Consider the following 17,400-nt stretch of genomic DNA (forward strand, 5'->3'; position numbering starts at 1 on the left):
GGAGGGGAAATTGGACCGGCATCATATTTTTCTTAATTCCTACTGGGTAAACTGTTAGCCATCTAAAGCACTAAAAATCTTATGAGGTCAACTCGTTGTTGTTGGTCGGCTCAAGTGGATGATACAGCACATAGTACCTCATATATACATATATATATATATATATATATATTATACATATATTACACACACACATATATAACCTTCTCAATTAAGCTCGACATCTTTAAAAAAAACATCTAAATCATTCCATAAGGATTCATATATAGTCCAAAAAATTGTTTTTGATACAACATTTTTACCAGCAAGAAAAAGGAAAGAATAATCCAGAATCAAACTTGTATCTTTTAATCCTCTAAAACACCTCAAAATAGCCAGAGAAATCGCTTCTGTCTTTTGAAAATCAACTCCGCAACTTGCTATTTGAAATCTGGAAAGAGAACTAGGCACGACTGCGCTTCCTAGAACGGCCTCTGAAAACTTCCAATATTAAACAGAGTATGTATATATGCAGCATCACTAACAAAAGGGATGTGAGCATACTTGCCACCAAGAGCACACCTAACACATTCCAACAAGGCGAAGATGTACAAGATTCCAATGCCAGCCCAAAAGTGCATACCAAACCTGCCATTATAGTGTATGAGTGGGAAAAAATTGCTTGTATACCATATTAACTGCAAAGCAGTTTCCAATAACATCCCCATCATCAGATGGAACCTTATGAAGTGAGGGCATTCTTTATTCTTCACAATTGCAATGTACCCAATGTAGCAATATATCATTGTGAACCATGGAGGTAATCTTTTTATGGCTCCCGGGACAAAATAAACCAAATTTTCAAAAGTCTCATAATGTTCTAGGAAGGGCTGGAGAAAATATCCTGTGTCTGAAATCTGCAAAGCTATTAAATAAGGAACAGCTGCCAAAGTTCTCCACCACCATTCTGGCTTCTGGGTTATCACAGGATAGCGAAATTTGAATATATCATCCTTATATGCTCTGACTGAGAAAGGATATCTCCGACGTGTAGGTGAGAGGTGGGTTTTATGCCACAAGTCACCTTCATGTTCACCAAAAAACTGTGATGATATAGCAGCAGGGTGTTTGTACTGTGTGCCTGCCAATGGATTATAAATTATAAAATAAAAATAAATTAAAACAAAAAGAAATCACTACAACTACGGCATCATTTTTATGTAAATAGCCTTCAAAAATTTATTAAACCAATGATATCATAAGGAGGGAAAAGAAAAAGGAAGAGAGAAAATATGATAAAACTTCATCAATGTTAATCTCAAGTAATAGGATGCATTATTTCATTTCAAACCTAGAAATACTTATAACTCAAATGAAAATGCCTAGGAGATTTGTGCTTTAACAATATATTGATGGTGCAGAAAATCAACATAGTTGGTAGACCAGAGTGCTCCCTGACAATTATGTCAAGATGTTTTCTGTGAAATAAACAAATTCATTTTCTCAAATGATGCAGCAATCTAGCAGATACAGGGCACCCAATCTTTTTTTTTTTTTCTTTTAAAAGAGGAGAAAGTAACAAGGAGAAGAGGCATGGGTTTAGAGTGTAAATCTCATTTATTCTCCACAAAATATATTATTCAAAAGCAACAAATTAGTTTCAGAAGTAGCTTCTAATATCTTTGCAACAAATTAGTTTTAAAAGTAGCATCTACTATCTTTTTTCACTTTAATGTATAAGTAAAAACAGAATCAATGATCAATTATTCAGTAATCAGAACTTCATTAAATAAAAAAAGTTTAAGCAAAGAACTTGATGCAAATTAGTATACCTGTAGAAGACAAGAAACCCTGTGCACCAATATTGCTTGACAACATAAGATTGACCCGCAAACTTGAGTTGCATGCAACAACCGAATGTTTATATCCCAAGTTGATATTGCTGTGTCGTTTTAAAATCAAATCCTTAGACCTGGTTAAATGAAAATGTTAAAGCAAAGGGAAAACAATATTTTAAATGGTCTGACTGACTAAACAACCAAAGGCTTCCAACAATTCTAGCAATTATTCCCCATAAATTAGAAGAGGTGATGGATTGCCAACTGAGCTATAGCTCAGATGGCATGAGTTGTGCTGCAATTGAGAGGTGGCCACGGTTGAAGGTGTAATGCCCTTCCCGCAAGTAAGTAGAGTAGATAGGTTAGGGCGTTTCAAGGGTAGATTTTAACAAAAAAAAAGAAAAAAAAAGAAAGGGGACATTGATTATAACACCAAAAGGCATACACAAGAATGTATCCCATCACAGTTTCACAATTAACTATGAAAAACTCAATCAAATTTATAAATGAGAAAAATGACCTTTTTTTTTTTTTTTACCTTTACAAGCTACTTCAAAGGCAAAAAAAATCAACATTAGAAAGCTGAATACCTATTTGCACCAAGTTAAGCAAAGAAATATAACAGTAAGAAATTGTAACTACTATAGTAAAGGACCCTGATCATTATGTATTAATGGTCCAGATTGGACTTTAAGCTGTTTAATATGAGTATTTAAAACCAAAGCCCAAGAATCTCAGCAAATCAGATATATTCCGAACAAGAAATGCAAACTCATCACAAGGGCACTGCACTAGCTTGTTTATTTACTTTGTAGAACAATTCTGAACCATTGCTTATTAACGTTGAAAAAAATAAAATAAAATGCATACAATCTTCAAGAAAACCCAAAAAACATAGAAAAGAAACAACAAATCCGGTGTGACCAAAATTTCCTTTTGTAACTGTATGTGTGCCAGAAATGAAGAAATTGGAAGCAAAGAAACAATAACGACATAGCTAGCTATAAAGACACAGAAATGAAGAGATAAAAATAAAACATATTAAACCAAACAAGGAAGAGAAAAAAAAAAAAAAGCAAAACCCAAGATGCCCACAGAACAAAAGACTAAATCCGAACCGAATATATTGGGTTATGAAAGTGAAAAAGAGTATACCGGAGAGCGGCAGCGGATGAGAAGGCGCCAGCGGCCAGAAGTGGAGAAGTTTTGCCGAGTTTAGGGCTGCTAGGAGTAGAGACCATAGCTGTTGGTGGAACCATATTTGGAAGAGTCTCTTACAGCGACTCAACAGAAGAGAAAGCAAATGTTTCTTTTTATGCAAGAAACATAGGCGGTTGCCAGGTTTTTATTGCCAGGTTTTTAGGTGTGAGAAAATACCTTTTCTCTGGGTTGTTCTCGAATCTATCACTAGTCCGTATATGAGTCAATGACAGGCTTTGAATTTCTCTATTGGACCAAATGCGCTTTCAGGAGAGCCTACAAAAGACTGAAAATGATTTTCATTCTCATGCTCATAGGCCCAAACAGCAATACCCAAGATAGGCAAAGATAAAAGCAGCCCAATTTGCCAAACCAAAACTTAAAAAATAATAGTAATAAAACAATACTCAGACAAAAAGACCTCAATGCTCAAATCCTTTATATAATTTCAATGGCAAAACCTCTCTAAATCCAAACTAGCCTATCTATATAATAAATTAAAATTATCTCTTGAAAAATTAAATTTTAATTTTCAAACAACTAGTCTTTATCTTAAATTATATGTGAGGATTAAAATAAAATAAAATTATAATAACTATAATATTAAATATGTTCATATATTTTTAAAAGATGATCATGACATACATAGTATACTTAATTTCAATGACAGTCCCCACAAATTGCTTCTAATTTCTCACTCATCGCTTCTCTCTTTCCTTTCCACTCTACTTCAATTTCTCGTCACATAGTCCTATCCCGCCACCAAAGCCTTCCTTCATTTCCCTCAAATATCCAAGCTTGCAACCCCAAGCCGGCCCTCAATTTTTTTGCACTTTCCGAGAAACGATCGGGGCTTTCTCGCAATGGGGAATCCGAGTTTTATGTTAATGCAGGAGATGGAGGAGAAGATGGTAGTGTTGATGAAGCAGAGAGATTGGCAAGAGGAGAGAGTACAATGCCTCAGAGGTCAGATACTTGACCGAAGAAGCTCCTGATCCTCCTGTTAGGTGGCCTTTCTTTGTCGGTGAGCTTCTTCGTCTGCCCTAGTGAGTTTAATATTAGACAAAGTAAAATTTGAAGCATATTTTTCAATTGAAAGAAGACTTATAACCATGCATATCTTACATGTGTAGGGAGCAAAATATTGGCTGATAACTATGTTAGCTACCATAATAAAGGGATTGTACTGTCCTAATAAGCTTTCGGATGATTTTACGATGTTGTTAAATTCTGTAATGTAGTTACTACCATTGGATGACCATTGCTTCATTTTTGAAGAAAGGAAAACATGTTCTTGTTGCGAAGAGAAGTGATGTGGAACTGGCTGATAATTGATAGTTGCATATCATTCAAAGAAGGCTACTAATAATTAACATCATTTAAGTTAATTTCAAGCTCGTGTAAATCAAAGGATTGTAACCAGAAGTTTAGAATAACGCTAACCAATTCACTTTCTTTTTTGACTATGTGCAGCACTGCCATTCCTTCTCTATGCATGGAGTGCAGTTTTGTTAGAGCTTCTAATTGGAGAAAGGCTGCTTTTAGTATTGTTGATTTTCTGGGATACCTCCTGAAACTTGCACTTGCCCTTATTTTCCATTTCATAGGAGATCCAATCACTTCCACGATCAGATGTATAGATACTGTGATCCACAGTAGTACAGCTTCCTACTCTTGTATTGTGGCATATGCCCCTGTTCAAGAACTGACTATAATCATTGTGTTTGCATCAGCAGTTCTTGCCATTGCCGAATCTACTGTTCTAAACTCCATAAGGTGTCAACCATTTATGCTCACAATATCTGGTCTAATTGACAATAAAACTGTGACTAGGTACATTTCCTAGCCACCCTACTGGACTCTTCTATTGGGTTTATATGGTTTCTCGCGCTTAATTAAAAAGCGTGATGATGTTATATCAGCACTGCCTGTTGCAGCTGTAATGGCTAAAATTGGGGAGCCATGGGTTAGGATACTGGTGATAACTTCTTATGTAGCTCTAGCTAATCTTTCACTATTCAAAGAAGCTTTCAGAAGTCAAGGAGCAAACAGAAGATGTAACTGAATAAAAGCGGCTCCCAATGCCCTTATTAGGTGCAGCCTTGTCCATTGGAATCCATTTTGCTGTTAAGTGGGCTGGTTACAGGATGATAGTATGAGGACAGAGAATCTGTTGCACACATTATTTGCAATAGACAGTAATCTTTTGTCTAGTTTCTAATGGTTAATGCAGTATTACATGAATCCCGTTTATTTCGTTTCATGGTTTTAGGGTAGAGTAGCCTACTTGCCCTCTTTGTTTCTGTTATGCTCTGGGAAATACACTATTCGGAATGGCATCGTTCCTCCAATTTGATTTTCTTCATGTCATCAAGAGGAAAGAATTAGTAACGACAAGAATATCATGGACCGTGATACAATATTAATGATTTAAGTAGGAAGGGTTTGACAAACAAAAATGGCTGTCACATAGACCTGAAGATGATGGTATTGGTATTCGGAGAAGAAGGTTCCCAACAAGGATACATTTTTGAACTAGGAGCGTTAGAAAATAGAAGTGAAAGACTTCCAGGTCGGCCGACGGGCCTATAAGAAGTTGTGGGTCTAAAAGTTAAATGAACAAAAACACAGCCTTAACTTGACCCAGTCAGATCAGAGCCCAACCCATGTATCCAAACTAGGGTTTTGAAAAGGTCTCTTTATAAACGATTCAAGATCGCCTTCCACCGTCATCCAAGAGCTCCAGCTCCAAAGGCGTGTTACCTTCTATACTCGTCCATTTTCTATTTTTCTTCAACTATTGTTGTTTAATTGATATGACGTTACCTCCGCACGAGCTCTCCCGGGCTTCTCTGAATCTCTGCCTTTGAAGAAAAAAGCCCCAATGTTCGTGCTAAAACCATGCCGCTTTACGTGTTGCAGAATTGCCTAGCTCTTCTATCGGCTCTTCTGTGTCAAATCAGCGGCTACATCTCCATCATTTTAGTTTATCATTTTCATATTGTATTTTTTTTCTCTGCCTCACTACACCTTTAGCTTGTTTTCAAAAATTAATACCAACTCATTGGAAACCTGGCTAGTCATCGAGGCAAATATTTGATCTGGCGGTGTCACACGTGGGGGCATGTCTTTCTATGATTTTGCCTCTAAAAACATCCGCTATACTTTTTTCCTGTCTTGTTTTTTTTTTTTTTTTATTCAAGGAGGGGTGGCGATGATTACAATTATTTTATCCGCGCTTCTGAGAGCAATACATGAAGCACAAAGACAATAAAATGGTTGAATTTCTTGATATGAGCCAGACTTTATTTATAATTATAAGAAAATAAGTTTATTTTTTAATTAAATTTTGTACTTGGCTATGAGGATTTATATAATACAGCTTTTAATGCCAGTTCTGCTACAGAAAATTCTTGATTGATAAGCTGCTTTATTTTCTGAGCCTCTGTGATTGACAAACAAATTTTATCCGTTTGTATGAGATATAGATGTCCTCAATTCCCTGTTTTCTGTGATAACCTATTTGGGCTGCTGCATCATTCATGACATAACTAGATTTTCTTCTGTGCCAAAGATGATTGGAATCCACTTTGTATGAGGTGCAGTGGAGCCAAGACCCTGTTTAACAGGGAGAACCTGCTTGGTAGAAGCTGCAATTCAATGGATATTAATGGATTCAACTGAGGCCATATCTTGTTTATGAAATATTTATTGGTTTGAGTTTAACTATACTCTAAATCTTTTACTAGTAATTTTGGTTTAGAGTCTGAAAAACTCAAATAATGTTGTGTTGTCATCAGCTTCTTCTCGCTTTTTTTTTTTACGAGATCGGAGTTAAATAACAGCACTAAATTTCTTTTTTGTAAAATTTGCAGGTATTAACTGGATTCTTCAGTTTATTTAGAGACTGTTGTTATTTAAAATTCTTCAGTTTATTTAGAGACTGTTGTTATTTAAAATTCTTCAGTGTTCATTAGATTTTATAGGGAGAGGAAGTTGTATTCAAACAACATAGCAATGATATGCAAGTGTCCTATATTTGGTCAAAACTAGAGGTGATTTCTTTATTTTTATAATTGAACTCTCAGACAAACATGGGAGTCCTAGATTGACTTTCCAACTGGGTTGGTTCTTTAATCCAGAGATTGACTGTCCAAATGTCCTACTGGCTTCACCAGGTCAATGTCACTTGTTGAGTTTTACAATTACATATGATTTTTGGATAAAATCCATCCCTCACTTTCGGTTGATTCCATTTGTATTGAGCTTCTTTACTGTATGGTATTGCTTCCTTGAAGAAGATCAATGTATTATGCTTACTTTTGCTAGTCAAAATTTCATGTTATAACTTTTAACATTAACTAATGTCTGCCAACATCCATTGCTTCAGTTTTTTTCACTTCTAGAAAGAATAATAAATCTCTTGCATTCCACACACCCAAACATTGTTGGCTTGCATCTACTGTCTTTAACAAAACAGTTAACCTCTCACGTGAATTAAGGCAACCGCATGGAGGCCTTCTTGCACTTCCACTTTATGCAAACCTGGCTAAAGTGTGGCCTGATGACATTACTTTTCTTGGGGTATTATAAGCATGTAGCCATGCTGCATTGGTGATGAAACATTGGATTATTTTGATAGAATTCATAAGTATTATTAGTTGAAGCCAGTGCTGATCATTATCCATATTTAGTTGATGCATTGAGTGGAGCGTGGAGGTTGTACAAGGCTTATAAAATCTATGTAGCCAACTGCAAAGACTTGGGGAGCATTACTTTGAGCTTGTAGAAATTACGAAGTAGACTTCACAAGTTCATTACAATGAACACTAGTACACAAATGCCTACTTCCATTACAGAGAACACTATTACATAAATACCTACTTCCAAAACAAGCAAGAGCATCTGCACGCCCATTTCCTTCCTAGGAGGCAGGCAAGATTCGCTGCTGTTTAAATTCCTCTGAGTTTCCTGCAGTCAGAGATTAAGGGATGTAAACATGGGTGAAAGGATGACCAATTTCGGAGCGTAGAAACAATAACGGAGGCTTCAAGCTCAACTCCAAGTCTTCAAATTTCTAGCTGTCTATAGCCAAAAGCTGTCCATCTTTAACAGCCCATGTTTCTGCCATGATGTTGGAAGAATATCCGATAAACCTAGACGACCCAATCATCCATTTTCCTTCATGGTCTCGAATGATAACACCCGCACCAGCTTTGCCAGGATTTCCAATAGATGAAACATCAGTGTTGAGTTTACACCAGCCTTCCAGTGGCGCGTCCCATCGGATAGGAGTAAACAACGGGAGGCTGGTTCTTGTGATTCCCTGGTTCATAGCAAAATACTCCCTACAACGTCAACCTCTGTTCTGTTTCCCCTAAATATACGCTGGTTCCTTTCTATCCAGATTTCCCGAATGATACGAGTAAAAATAAAGCAATAAGCATGTTAGAAATGGTTCAAATTGCGGCTTGGCCATTCGCTGTCCAATAGCCACATATATCAGCTTACTCGTGCTAGATATCCTTGCAGATGAGAGAAGACATAGATATCAAGAGAAAAGAGTGAAGGATCCTAAGCTCTTTTGCCATCGTCTAAAAAATTGTCGATGTTACATCATACATTTGTCTCTTTAGTTGACTCGACCTTGTTTCATAAACTTGATATATACTCCAAAATAAAAGCATCTAGTTACAAAGCTCACTGGCCACCATTAAGGAGAGTATCACATTATTTTGGGTCATTATCAAGTACTCTGTTTTACACCAAAAAAAAAAAAACCATAGATGATAGATGAAACTAGGTGAAATCTATGAGTCAAAATAATATAAATAGTCTAACATCACGCAGTGCTAAATTATGTTGCTTGAACTATCATAGCAAAGGTTATGGGTATCGTCATAAGCATGCAACTCAGACATGCATACAATTCAGACATCTCAAATCTATGATGATTGCTGTCGATCCTTTTCCAATGTTGCAATGAATTTGAACCATGCTGGCCGTTGGCAAACTGAAAACTGATTTGTATTACAAGGTATATAAATGCAATGCTTAAATGCAAAATCGGTTCAGCCAATTTGAACTATATGTTGTCCATGGTACGCTCAGCCGTTGGCTCTGCTTGCCTCTACTTCTCATTTTAAGATTACCTAAAAGGGTAACAACATATCATTAGCATAGATGAAAGACCAATCTGTCACATGTTACAGCAGTTATGCAATGAAAGCAAAATCTTGCATGACAAATGCACGCTACCAATCATCTAACTTAAACCACATGATACATTACAAATTTACAAGGATGGCACCAATAACAACCATATAGGAACATATTTTAACCCACATTGGTGCTAAATGATAACCACAAATTAGTGTTGGTTCATGTAACCATTCTTAAAAGGTGTTATCCAACAAATAAAGGGTTTGAATCTTAGTACCTATAAACTCCTCATATTCATTTTGCCAACAGCCGCATAGTCTGTTGGCAGAGTGTTGGACTCTTAGATTCTTTTATCAGGGATCAAATCCTGACAGCCTCAAGTATCAAAAAAATGATGACAAAAAATTCTTAAGTGATGGGACAAAAGGAAATGCGGATAGCAGAATACACATACCAATATCAGTAGTAATGCATGATGGGAAGTCCTAACACAACCTTATTCTGCTTTGAGCCAAACTGAAGTACTCCAGATGACATTAAAATAATTCTTTGGAACTTCAATCGCTGAATCAAATATATAACTATCTACGTTTATGTTTAAAATCCTCTGGACCAGCTAAGTCTAAAAGAGATGAATTCATCTCCTCTGAGAAAAACATTGCCAAATCCACCTTCCCTGCCTTCTTCAAAATGCTGATTAGGGATCGATATATGTAGATTGATGGATGAATCTGCCTCTGCTTCATCTCACTGAAGAGTCTTAATGCTTCCTCAGTGTTCCCTGATCGGCCAAAAGTCTCAATCATTGCTGTATAAGTAAGCAAATCTGGTTCAACTCCACTATCACTCATTTCTCTGAAAAACACTAAGCACATATCCAACCTCCCAACCTTCCTCAAATTGTTCAATAACGTATTGTAAGTAATAAAATCTGGAACAAAGCCGGCTTCCTTCATAGAACCAAATTCATGGACCATTTCATTCACCCGACCAGCACGACCTAAGATATCCAGAATAGTATTATATGTTATCACATCAGGCTTGCATCCGAAACTATTAATCTGATTAAATATCGAAAGAGCCTTGTCTATCTGCCTACATTCAGCAAAGGCAAAGATGATTCGGTTTATAACTATCGTGCTACTGGGAAAAGCTAACTTTGACACTTCTTTGACGTATCTAATCAATGTTGTACAGTCATTAGTCTTAGCAAAAGACCTTGCAAGATTAAGATAACAAGTTGAGCTCAAAGGTCTATGAAACACTAACAAATCTTTGAATATCTGAAACGAAAGGTCAATCTCATTTCTTTCAGCAGCTGCCGCCAAAAGGGTATTATATGCATTGGGGATGAAGATATTTTTATCACGCAATGATTGCAGTAATCTAATAGCCATAGAAAGATTCCCAGATTTGCAAAGCTTATGAACAAAAGCAATACACCTTTCCCTGCTCGACTTTGGCGTGTTTTCATAGGTAGCGAGAATTTGATTCAAGACTTCATCAGTCACTTCCTCTTCATCCGGAGCAGCCTGAGTTGCAAGCGAGTTATAATTTCCGATGATTTTACTTACAATGGGATAAAATAGGCGGATGCAAGAGAATCCAACTGGGATGGATGTGAAATAATTCTGGGATTAGAAGCATGGCCATCAATAAATGCTTAACATAAACTCAAATATAATAAATTAATCAATCCAAATCACACGTTTAACTAAACCACGGCTTAAAACGAATAATAAATAACTTTCAAGGAAATCAGTTTCTGTTTCAAAAAATCAAAAAATAAAAAAAATGAAAAAGGAGAGAAATCATGTTCCTGCCTTATGCACAGTTTCTACCCCAAAAGTAATTCCAGTAAAAAAAAGGATACCTTTTGACTTACACCGTGAGGGTAATACCCGATTATTAGACGGTTGCCCAAATCTCGAATTGAAGTGGAATTGAAATTGAAAGTCCCTTTGCCTCGAAGAAGAAGCTTGAAGCACCTTGAAGCAGCTACCATTGAAAATTTGAAACTAATTTCAAAAGGAATCCATAAACAAATTAATCCAGTTTTCTTTCCCCTTTACTTTGGTTTTCCTGTTGGGGTTTCCGGGGTCTTGAGGCGTTATTAAATGTTAGGGTTTAGCGCTGGGTGAAGGTCGCACGGTTTAGTGCTTGGCGACAACGCCAAGGTAATTCATTTTAGAAGGAGAATCTGGTTTTCTCGATTTTTTTTTTTTTTAACTTTCCTTTTTTTTTTTAGCTCCTTACTTTTTTTTTTAACTTTTAGAAAAAAAATAGAAAAATAATTTTTTTGTTTTATCATCTCAATTTATTGTGTTTTTTTATAAAATTTATTTAATTAAAAAAATAAAAATAAATAGGAATGACATTGAATTATTTAATTAATATTTTTTTTATAAATTTATCTAATAAAAGAAATACAAAAAGTTAAAAATGAGAAAATGAAAAAACAAAGTTCGTGACATTTCATATTGAGCTCAAAATATTAATTTATTAAATTAAGATAAAATATAATTTTATTAATATAATACATATAATAATTAAATATATAATAAAATATAAAATCTTATATATATCTTGAAATAGCTCAAGATAAGTATCCTAAATATATTTTTAACTTGATCTCATTTCTCTTAAAAAACTTAACTCTTCTTAAAATATATTATTTGAAAATAAAAGGATCAAATACCACTCAACTCATCTCAAGGTAAAATATTATAAAAATATATAAATATTTTTTAAAAAAAGTAAATAGAAAAATTTTAAAAAAAATAGATTAAAAGGAAAAAAAATAACATGGCGTATAACATACCTTTGATATTAGTGATACAAAAAAATTTAAAATCTTTAAAATATATATTTATTAAATATATAAATAATAAATAATAAAAAATAACATATTCTTAATATCAAATGAATTTTTTTAAAAAATAAATTTAAAATCTTAAAAAAATAAAAATAAACAGTTTGGTATAAATTGGATTCCACTTTAAAAAATAAAATTTTTAAAAAATAGTTATTAAATATTAAAAAAAAACTGATAAAAACAGAAAAAATTAAAAAAAAAAAAAAAAGCAAAAAAGTGACAATGGCTTAAATTTTGGTCATGTACTATTTATCCATATATGACAAATTTTACGTAATGAATGAGAAAATATGCATTAATCAAATTTATTAAAATTTTTTAATGTAAGAGTTCATGGGTTTTGTTCGGAACATCCTTTTTTAAATTAATCCAAGTAAATTTATTTATGTTAAACTTAATGAATTCATAAAAAATTATTTTTTTATGATCACTTAATTAATTCAAACTCATAAAAAAAAATTCTCTTTATCACTTAAACCAAACATCTTGCGATAAATTTATTAAAACCTTATTAATCAAAATTAATTCTAAAAACTTTATATAGTTAAAAAGAAAATCAAACATCTTCAATAAATATTCCTTAAATAGGACAGATCTTGGATTTATGATAAGTAGAGGTAAATTATTAGATAATATTTATTTATAAACTATTGTAACTTAAAATGACTTTTATTAGAATATAATGTCAAATATGTTTAGAAATATATAATAATAAAAATATTTTTTTAAAATTATACAATATTAAAAAATATTATTTTTATATAAAAATTATATCTAAAAATCATATTTGCTTGTCTTAATTATGTCACGTTAAGAAAGAATATTAACACTTATATAGGTAAACATAAATACGACAATTGAATAAACAAATTAAGATTTAAATATATACATAAATATATTTATTAAATGAAAATAATACAATACGATTAACAAAATTATCATTCAAGTTGGATTAAACACGATATGACATAATATATTTTGTAACCCATTAAAAATTCATTCTAGCAAGATCAATAAGTATAGTAAAGAGATAAATTTTATATTTATACTTTGAATAATTAACTTATTCAATTACTTTTTCTTTTTTGTTAATACATTCATATATATTTCAATATTATAAAAGATCCATACTTTTTTTTTTTTTTACATTTAGTGGGGGTAAAAAATTAAAAATTGAGTTTATTTCTAATAATCTTACTTGTTATTTTGAAATTTTAGTAGGGGTAAAATATAAAAATCATTTATATTTAAGATCTTTTACTAATAAAAATATTCAAGTTTCAAGATTTTAGCACTACCCCAACCCTAGATCCGTCTCTGTTCCTTAACCTATAAATTCAGTAGCTTTTGATTAGTCAACTTTATCTTAATTATCATGTCTATAGGCGTAATATTTTAGCTATTAGCAAAGGTTATGAAGAGCTAGTGGTTATACAGTTATAGGACCCATGGCTCATTTCCATGTGGGCATGCTTTTCATGCCCACTGCCTAATTGCTTCATTGCTTGATTACTTTTCGTGACATATTGCATCGATGATTCTCAAGTTGTTTTCATATCATTGTTTCAATTTTCATATGTTTAAATTGTGCATCTCCATGCTTTGGCTGAAAGATCACAATTTCTAGATAGTTTATTTCTTGTTGGACTTGGTAAAGCTTTGATGATATTTATAATAGTAATAAGTTATAAGTGAACAGAGCTTTTCAATGAATTATTTGTGAATATGTTCATTTTTTTATTCGTTTATTAAGTTTAACAAATGATATTGAATAATATTTTTACATTCATTTATTAAATAATTTGAATACGAACAGAGGTTAGTTTGGTTCATTTATATTTGTGAACAAGCTCGTTTATTATTCATTTAAAACTTGTTCATTTATTTTTTGTTTATAGTAATAATAACAATTTTATATTTTTATCCTTTATTTTAATCCTATTTTAAGATTCGTTTATATTCGTTTGAGTTCATTTATATTCGTTTGGATTCTTTTATGTTCATTTAGGGTTTGTTTGTTTACATTTATTTAGTTATGATTTATTTATTATTCATGAACATGTTTATTTATATATATTAGTGAATATGTTCGTTTAATGTTCATGAACGAATTTATTTAGCTTAATTGAATCAAACATGAATCGAATATGAATATCTTACCATTTAAACGAACTAAGCTTGAACGATCAAAGTAATTTCTTACCAATCATGAACTAAGCCCAAACACCTTTAAAAATAAATAAACAAACTATATACATTCGTTTGTTCATTCATATTCGGCTCGTTTACAGCTATAGGTAGAGTCCAATTTTAAAAGTGAAATATGTACAGCAACAGAATATATATCAAATTTGCAGAAACAACTAACTTTATAACAAAGTCAAAAGGATTCAAATGATGGTATTATAGATGAATCTATTACTAGTATTGAGATCTTGACTATAGAAAGAGATGATATTGACTGTTGACAGAGGTGCTCTAATGTATTTGACAAAAGCAATTGAGAGAATTCTCTTGTCACTTTGCATTGTTCACATAAGTATCTACAGATAAAATGTACTATTTAACATAGTAAATCATTGTTTATATAGTGAAAATTATATCTATATATAAACCACTGGTTGTAAAGTTGTGATACAAGCAAATATAATAGAAATATAGCAATTTCAGTTTTTTTAACATGGTATTAAAGCAAGTCTTTCTCGCCAAGATTTCTTCTTTCCTTTTTCCCTGCCATGCTTTCCTTTTCTCTTTCCATTTCCTGTGCATTCTTTCATCATGCTTTCTTATATGTTTCCTTGATTTTTTTTTTGAATGACTCCTACCATAAAACCAATTCTTTTTTCCTTTCAATTATCTTTCATTACTTGTTCTTTAATCATCATCATTTTGTCATCATCATAATTCCCCATTTTTCCCTTTTTCCTACACAACTTACACCATACTATTTTTTTTCTTCTTCATAATGATATTTTGTCATCACTCTTTAAATCCAAAACTATTCTCTTAAATTTTTAAAATTTTTATTTTCTCTTATAAAAGTTAGATCCATAGTGTTTTATAAAAGTCTTTTCTTATTTCTTGTTCTTTCCATTTTTTGGTGATCTTTTTTGCAGATAATAAAAAAAATCAATTGGTCATCATTCCACAAACATTTTTTTAACCCTTCTCACTATATATTTTTTAGGTAAATTTTTTACTCTTTTCATCAATAGACAACACTAGATATGAGATTGTTTATTGCTCTACCTTAACATTTATATTAGAGATCCTCTTATTAGCATTTCAAGAATTTTTTACCAAAACAATTTTTCAACCGCCATCTTAATACGCTTTACTCTCCACCATTTCACCAATCAAATTGTTCTTTTTTTGTCACATTAGAAATTTTGGCCACACATCAACATATCAAAACCTTTGTCAATAGATTTTTTAATGTTCTTTAGCCATGTTAGCATTTTGTGGTTACTTGCTTTGCCACATCATAAGACAAGATAAAAGAAAATGACAATACTACAAACTGAAAGCTTTCAACCTTATAAAAAATGACACAAACATGTGACGAGATAAAAGCAAGCTCCTCGATGAGACATGTGTACAAAAAGCTTCATACAAATGAGATACAAATAAATAAAAAAAGATAATAAAACAGAAATTAAGTTGATAAAAAAGGAAAAGCCTAGGCATGAATTAGGCAAAGAAATAGGGCAAGTACAAGTTAAAAGGGACTCAGGAAAAGAAGATTCATACAACTTTAATAATTAAGTAACTATCAACCTATTAACAAATAAGTCAACAAGCACCTAAAGGTTGCCTGGTAAACCAATGTTAGAAAGCAACAACCTAATTTTAGCCAATTTCATGCAATGAAAAAATATGTTGCTTGGGAAAGCTTCTTAGTATAGGGAACCAGTAGTAATTTTGAATAAAAATGTTGGAACCCTAAGTGATAATAACAAGTCTCTTAGTTCTAACAAACTAGAAAGAAACCAAAAAGATTTTTTTTTTTAACCTAACGCAAAAGTGTAGATAGAGATCAACTTTCAACCTCATGATTTGGAGCAAAAGGATCTGATTTTACATGAAAAAGAGAAAAATACAATAAAAGAGGTAAAAACTTCTTGGGCCCTAAAACAACCATTAAGCAACAATAATGTAAGTCCTCGCTCTTCAAGTAAGTAGACAAATTTACAATCCCAACTCTTAATGTTTGCTTTCGACATTAAAGCCTCAACTTCTTGTCTTTAAGGCTTAAAACACAAGAATGGACATTTTGAGAAATCAATCTCACTTGGAGATAAAGGAAAAAATGACAAAAAAAGTAGTAGAAAACAACCCAGAAATAGCAACACTTCTAGTTTCCCTATTAACTTACCCAAGCCAATGCCAACTTTGGAAGCATTAACCTTCATACCATTTCAGAACTTATTTTAGATGCAAGAAAAAAATACACCACCATTACAGGTATTATCAATCCAATAGACTCAGTTAGCAAACAATCCATTAAAAGTCATGTTGAATAGCACTTGCATGATGATACTAAAAGCAAAGGTCTATCAATATGTTCAACAGTTTCAATATGTGTTAGTTTAGCCATGCTATTAAGGAAGGGGATACTTATTCACAAAGCAGAGATGTAACCAAGGTAAAAAAGCCAACATAAGTATGGATTGAGAGGGAAATGCTATTTATGCCTTAATTTCAAAAGCTACCTATAAGCCACCATAGCATCCAAAACCAACCTATGTCAATTCTATTATAGAATTATAGAGGTGCTTGCCACATTGAATTTATCTGCATGCCTTGAGAGTTGGTAGCAATGTATGGACATGAAATTATGGTTTTTACAAAGACGTATGCAAGTAGAGATGATGCTTATCCAATTATTGATCAGCTTTCATTTGATGCACGAAAAAACACCATCATTATAAGTTAGAAATGGGGTATATGACTGATGTAGAGATCAAATATTATGGATGTTAACGATACATGCACTACAAAGCAGAAGATTCATGTTATAGTGTTGGTAAGATCTACAAATTATTCTTGGTTATTAGAAGCTATATATGCTAGCTCTAGGTTTAATGAAAGGAAATTACTATGAGAAAATTTAAAGATTGTTGTTGCACACTATAACTTTTCTTAGCTAGTTATAGATTATTTTAACAAAGTTCTTAAATTGTTTGACAAAAAATAAGTGCACCCTTGTTGTTGTTTAGAGTTAGAGCCTTTCATAATTACCTTAGTTTTTGTCATTTGTTTGACATAGGCTACATTAGACTACAATTCAAGTGGTTAAATAATAAAAAGATCATGGACATAATGCAATAGAGAATTGACATGGCC

At 32.5% G+C, this 17,400-nt stretch overlaps 2 protein-coding genes, 5 non-coding genes and 1 pseudogene across 18 annotated transcripts; 6 read left to right on the plus strand and 2 right to left on the minus strand.

Annotated features, from left to right (window-relative positions):
- Window positions 1-225: 225 nt before the first annotated feature.
- On the minus strand, window positions 226-3,148 carry LOC111293772 (protein TIC 20-IV, chloroplastic-like). The gene is made up of 3 exons (XM_022886706.2): window positions 2,973-3,148; window positions 1,812-1,951; window positions 226-1,120 (listed from the first exon to the last, which is right to left on the minus strand). Exons 1-3 carry the CDS (start codon window positions 3,074-3,076, stop codon window positions 462-464), a joined length of 903 nt encoding a protein of 300 aa, XP_022742441.1. The 5' UTR covers window positions 3,077-3,148; the 3' UTR covers window positions 226-461.
- Window positions 3,149-3,275: 127 nt separating this feature from the next.
- LOC111298316 (uncharacterized) lies at window positions 3,276-5,616 on the plus strand (annotated as a pseudogene).
- Window positions 5,617-5,845: 229 nt separating this feature from the next.
- LOC149514396 (small nucleolar RNA snoR134) lies at window positions 5,846-5,991 on the plus strand. Its single transcript, XR_016328895.1, has one exon. It is a non-coding gene; the product is annotated as a small nucleolar RNA snoR134 (small nucleolar RNA).
- Window positions 5,992-6,226: 235 nt separating this feature from the next.
- On the plus strand, window positions 6,227-6,318 carry LOC149514397 (small nucleolar RNA U36a). The gene has a single exon (XR_016328896.1). It is a non-coding gene; the product is annotated as a small nucleolar RNA U36a (small nucleolar RNA).
- A 52-nt stretch (window positions 6,319-6,370) lies between these two features.
- LOC149514398 (small nucleolar RNA Z223) lies at window positions 6,371-6,466 on the plus strand. The gene has a single exon (XR_016328902.1). It is a non-coding gene; the product is annotated as a small nucleolar RNA Z223 (small nucleolar RNA).
- Window positions 6,467-6,584: 118 nt separating this feature from the next.
- On the plus strand, window positions 6,585-6,704 carry LOC149514399 (small nucleolar RNA Z278). Its single transcript, XR_016328890.1, has one exon. It is a non-coding gene; the product is annotated as a small nucleolar RNA Z278 (small nucleolar RNA).
- A 58-nt stretch (window positions 6,705-6,762) lies between these two features.
- LOC149514400 (small nucleolar RNA snoR97) lies at window positions 6,763-6,872 on the plus strand. Its single transcript, XR_016328889.1, has one exon. It is a non-coding gene; the product is annotated as a small nucleolar RNA snoR97 (small nucleolar RNA).
- An 890-nt stretch (window positions 6,873-7,762) lies between these two features.
- LOC111293780 (Tetratricopeptide repeat (TPR)-like superfamily protein) lies at window positions 7,763-11,445 on the minus strand. Of its 12 annotated transcripts, XR_016328643.1 has the most exons (4): window positions 11,053-11,444; window positions 9,634-10,810; window positions 9,457-9,546; window positions 7,763-9,169 (listed from the first exon to the last, which is right to left on the minus strand). XR_016328643.1 is itself a non-coding variant. In XM_089745291.1 (2 exons), exons 1-2 carry the CDS (start codon window positions 11,182-11,184, stop codon window positions 9,761-9,763), a joined length of 1,071 nt encoding a protein of 356 aa, XP_089601417.1. In that variant the 5' UTR covers window positions 11,185-11,445; the 3' UTR covers window positions 7,763-9,760. The 12 variants fall into 12 exon arrangements, 4 of the variants coding, with proteins under 4 accessions (XP_089601417.1, XP_089601415.1, XP_089601416.1 ...); XR_016328645.1 differs by lacking the exon at window positions 9,457-9,546 and having other exon boundaries at window positions 11,065-11,445; XR_016328646.1 differs by lacking the exon at window positions 9,457-9,546 and having other exon boundaries at window positions 9,634-10,711; window positions 11,053-11,445.
- Between the last annotated feature and the right edge of the window lie 5,955 nt (window positions 11,446-17,400).

The sequence above is a fragment of the Durio zibethinus genome, chromosome 16 (genome assembly GCF_047325235.1).
Source record: "Durio zibethinus cultivar Kanyao isolate XHJ-2024 chromosome 16, ASM4732523v1, whole genome shotgun sequence".
NCBI classification, from domain to species: Eukaryota; Viridiplantae; Streptophyta; class Magnoliopsida; order Malvales; family Malvaceae; genus Durio; species Durio zibethinus.

What these genes read in the sequence shown, in the direction of transcription:
- LOC111293772 (XM_022886706.2), bottom strand. Translation starts at nt 3,076, where the DNA reads ATGGTTCCACCAACAGCTATGGTCTCTACTCCTAGCAGCCCTAAACTC. An exon ending in TCATCCGCTGCCGCTCTCCG is followed by an intron (nt 1,952 to 2,972) that starts GTATACTCTTTT and finishes TCATTTAACCAG; the next exon opens with GTCTAAGGATTTGATTTTAA. An exon ending in GGGTTTCTTGTCTTCTACAG is followed by an intron (nt 1,121 to 1,811) that starts GTATACTAATTT and finishes ATCCATTGGCAG; the next exon opens with GCACACAGTACAAACACCCT.
- LOC111293780 (XM_089745288.1), bottom strand. Translation starts at nt 11,184, where the DNA reads ATGGTAGCTGCTTCAAGGTGCTTCAAGCTTCTTCTTCGAGGCAAAGGG. An exon ending in CTCACGGTGTAAGTCAAAAG is followed by an intron (nt 10,811 to 11,052) that starts GTATCCTTTTTT and finishes TTCTAATCCCAG; the next exon opens with AATTATTTCACATCCATCCC.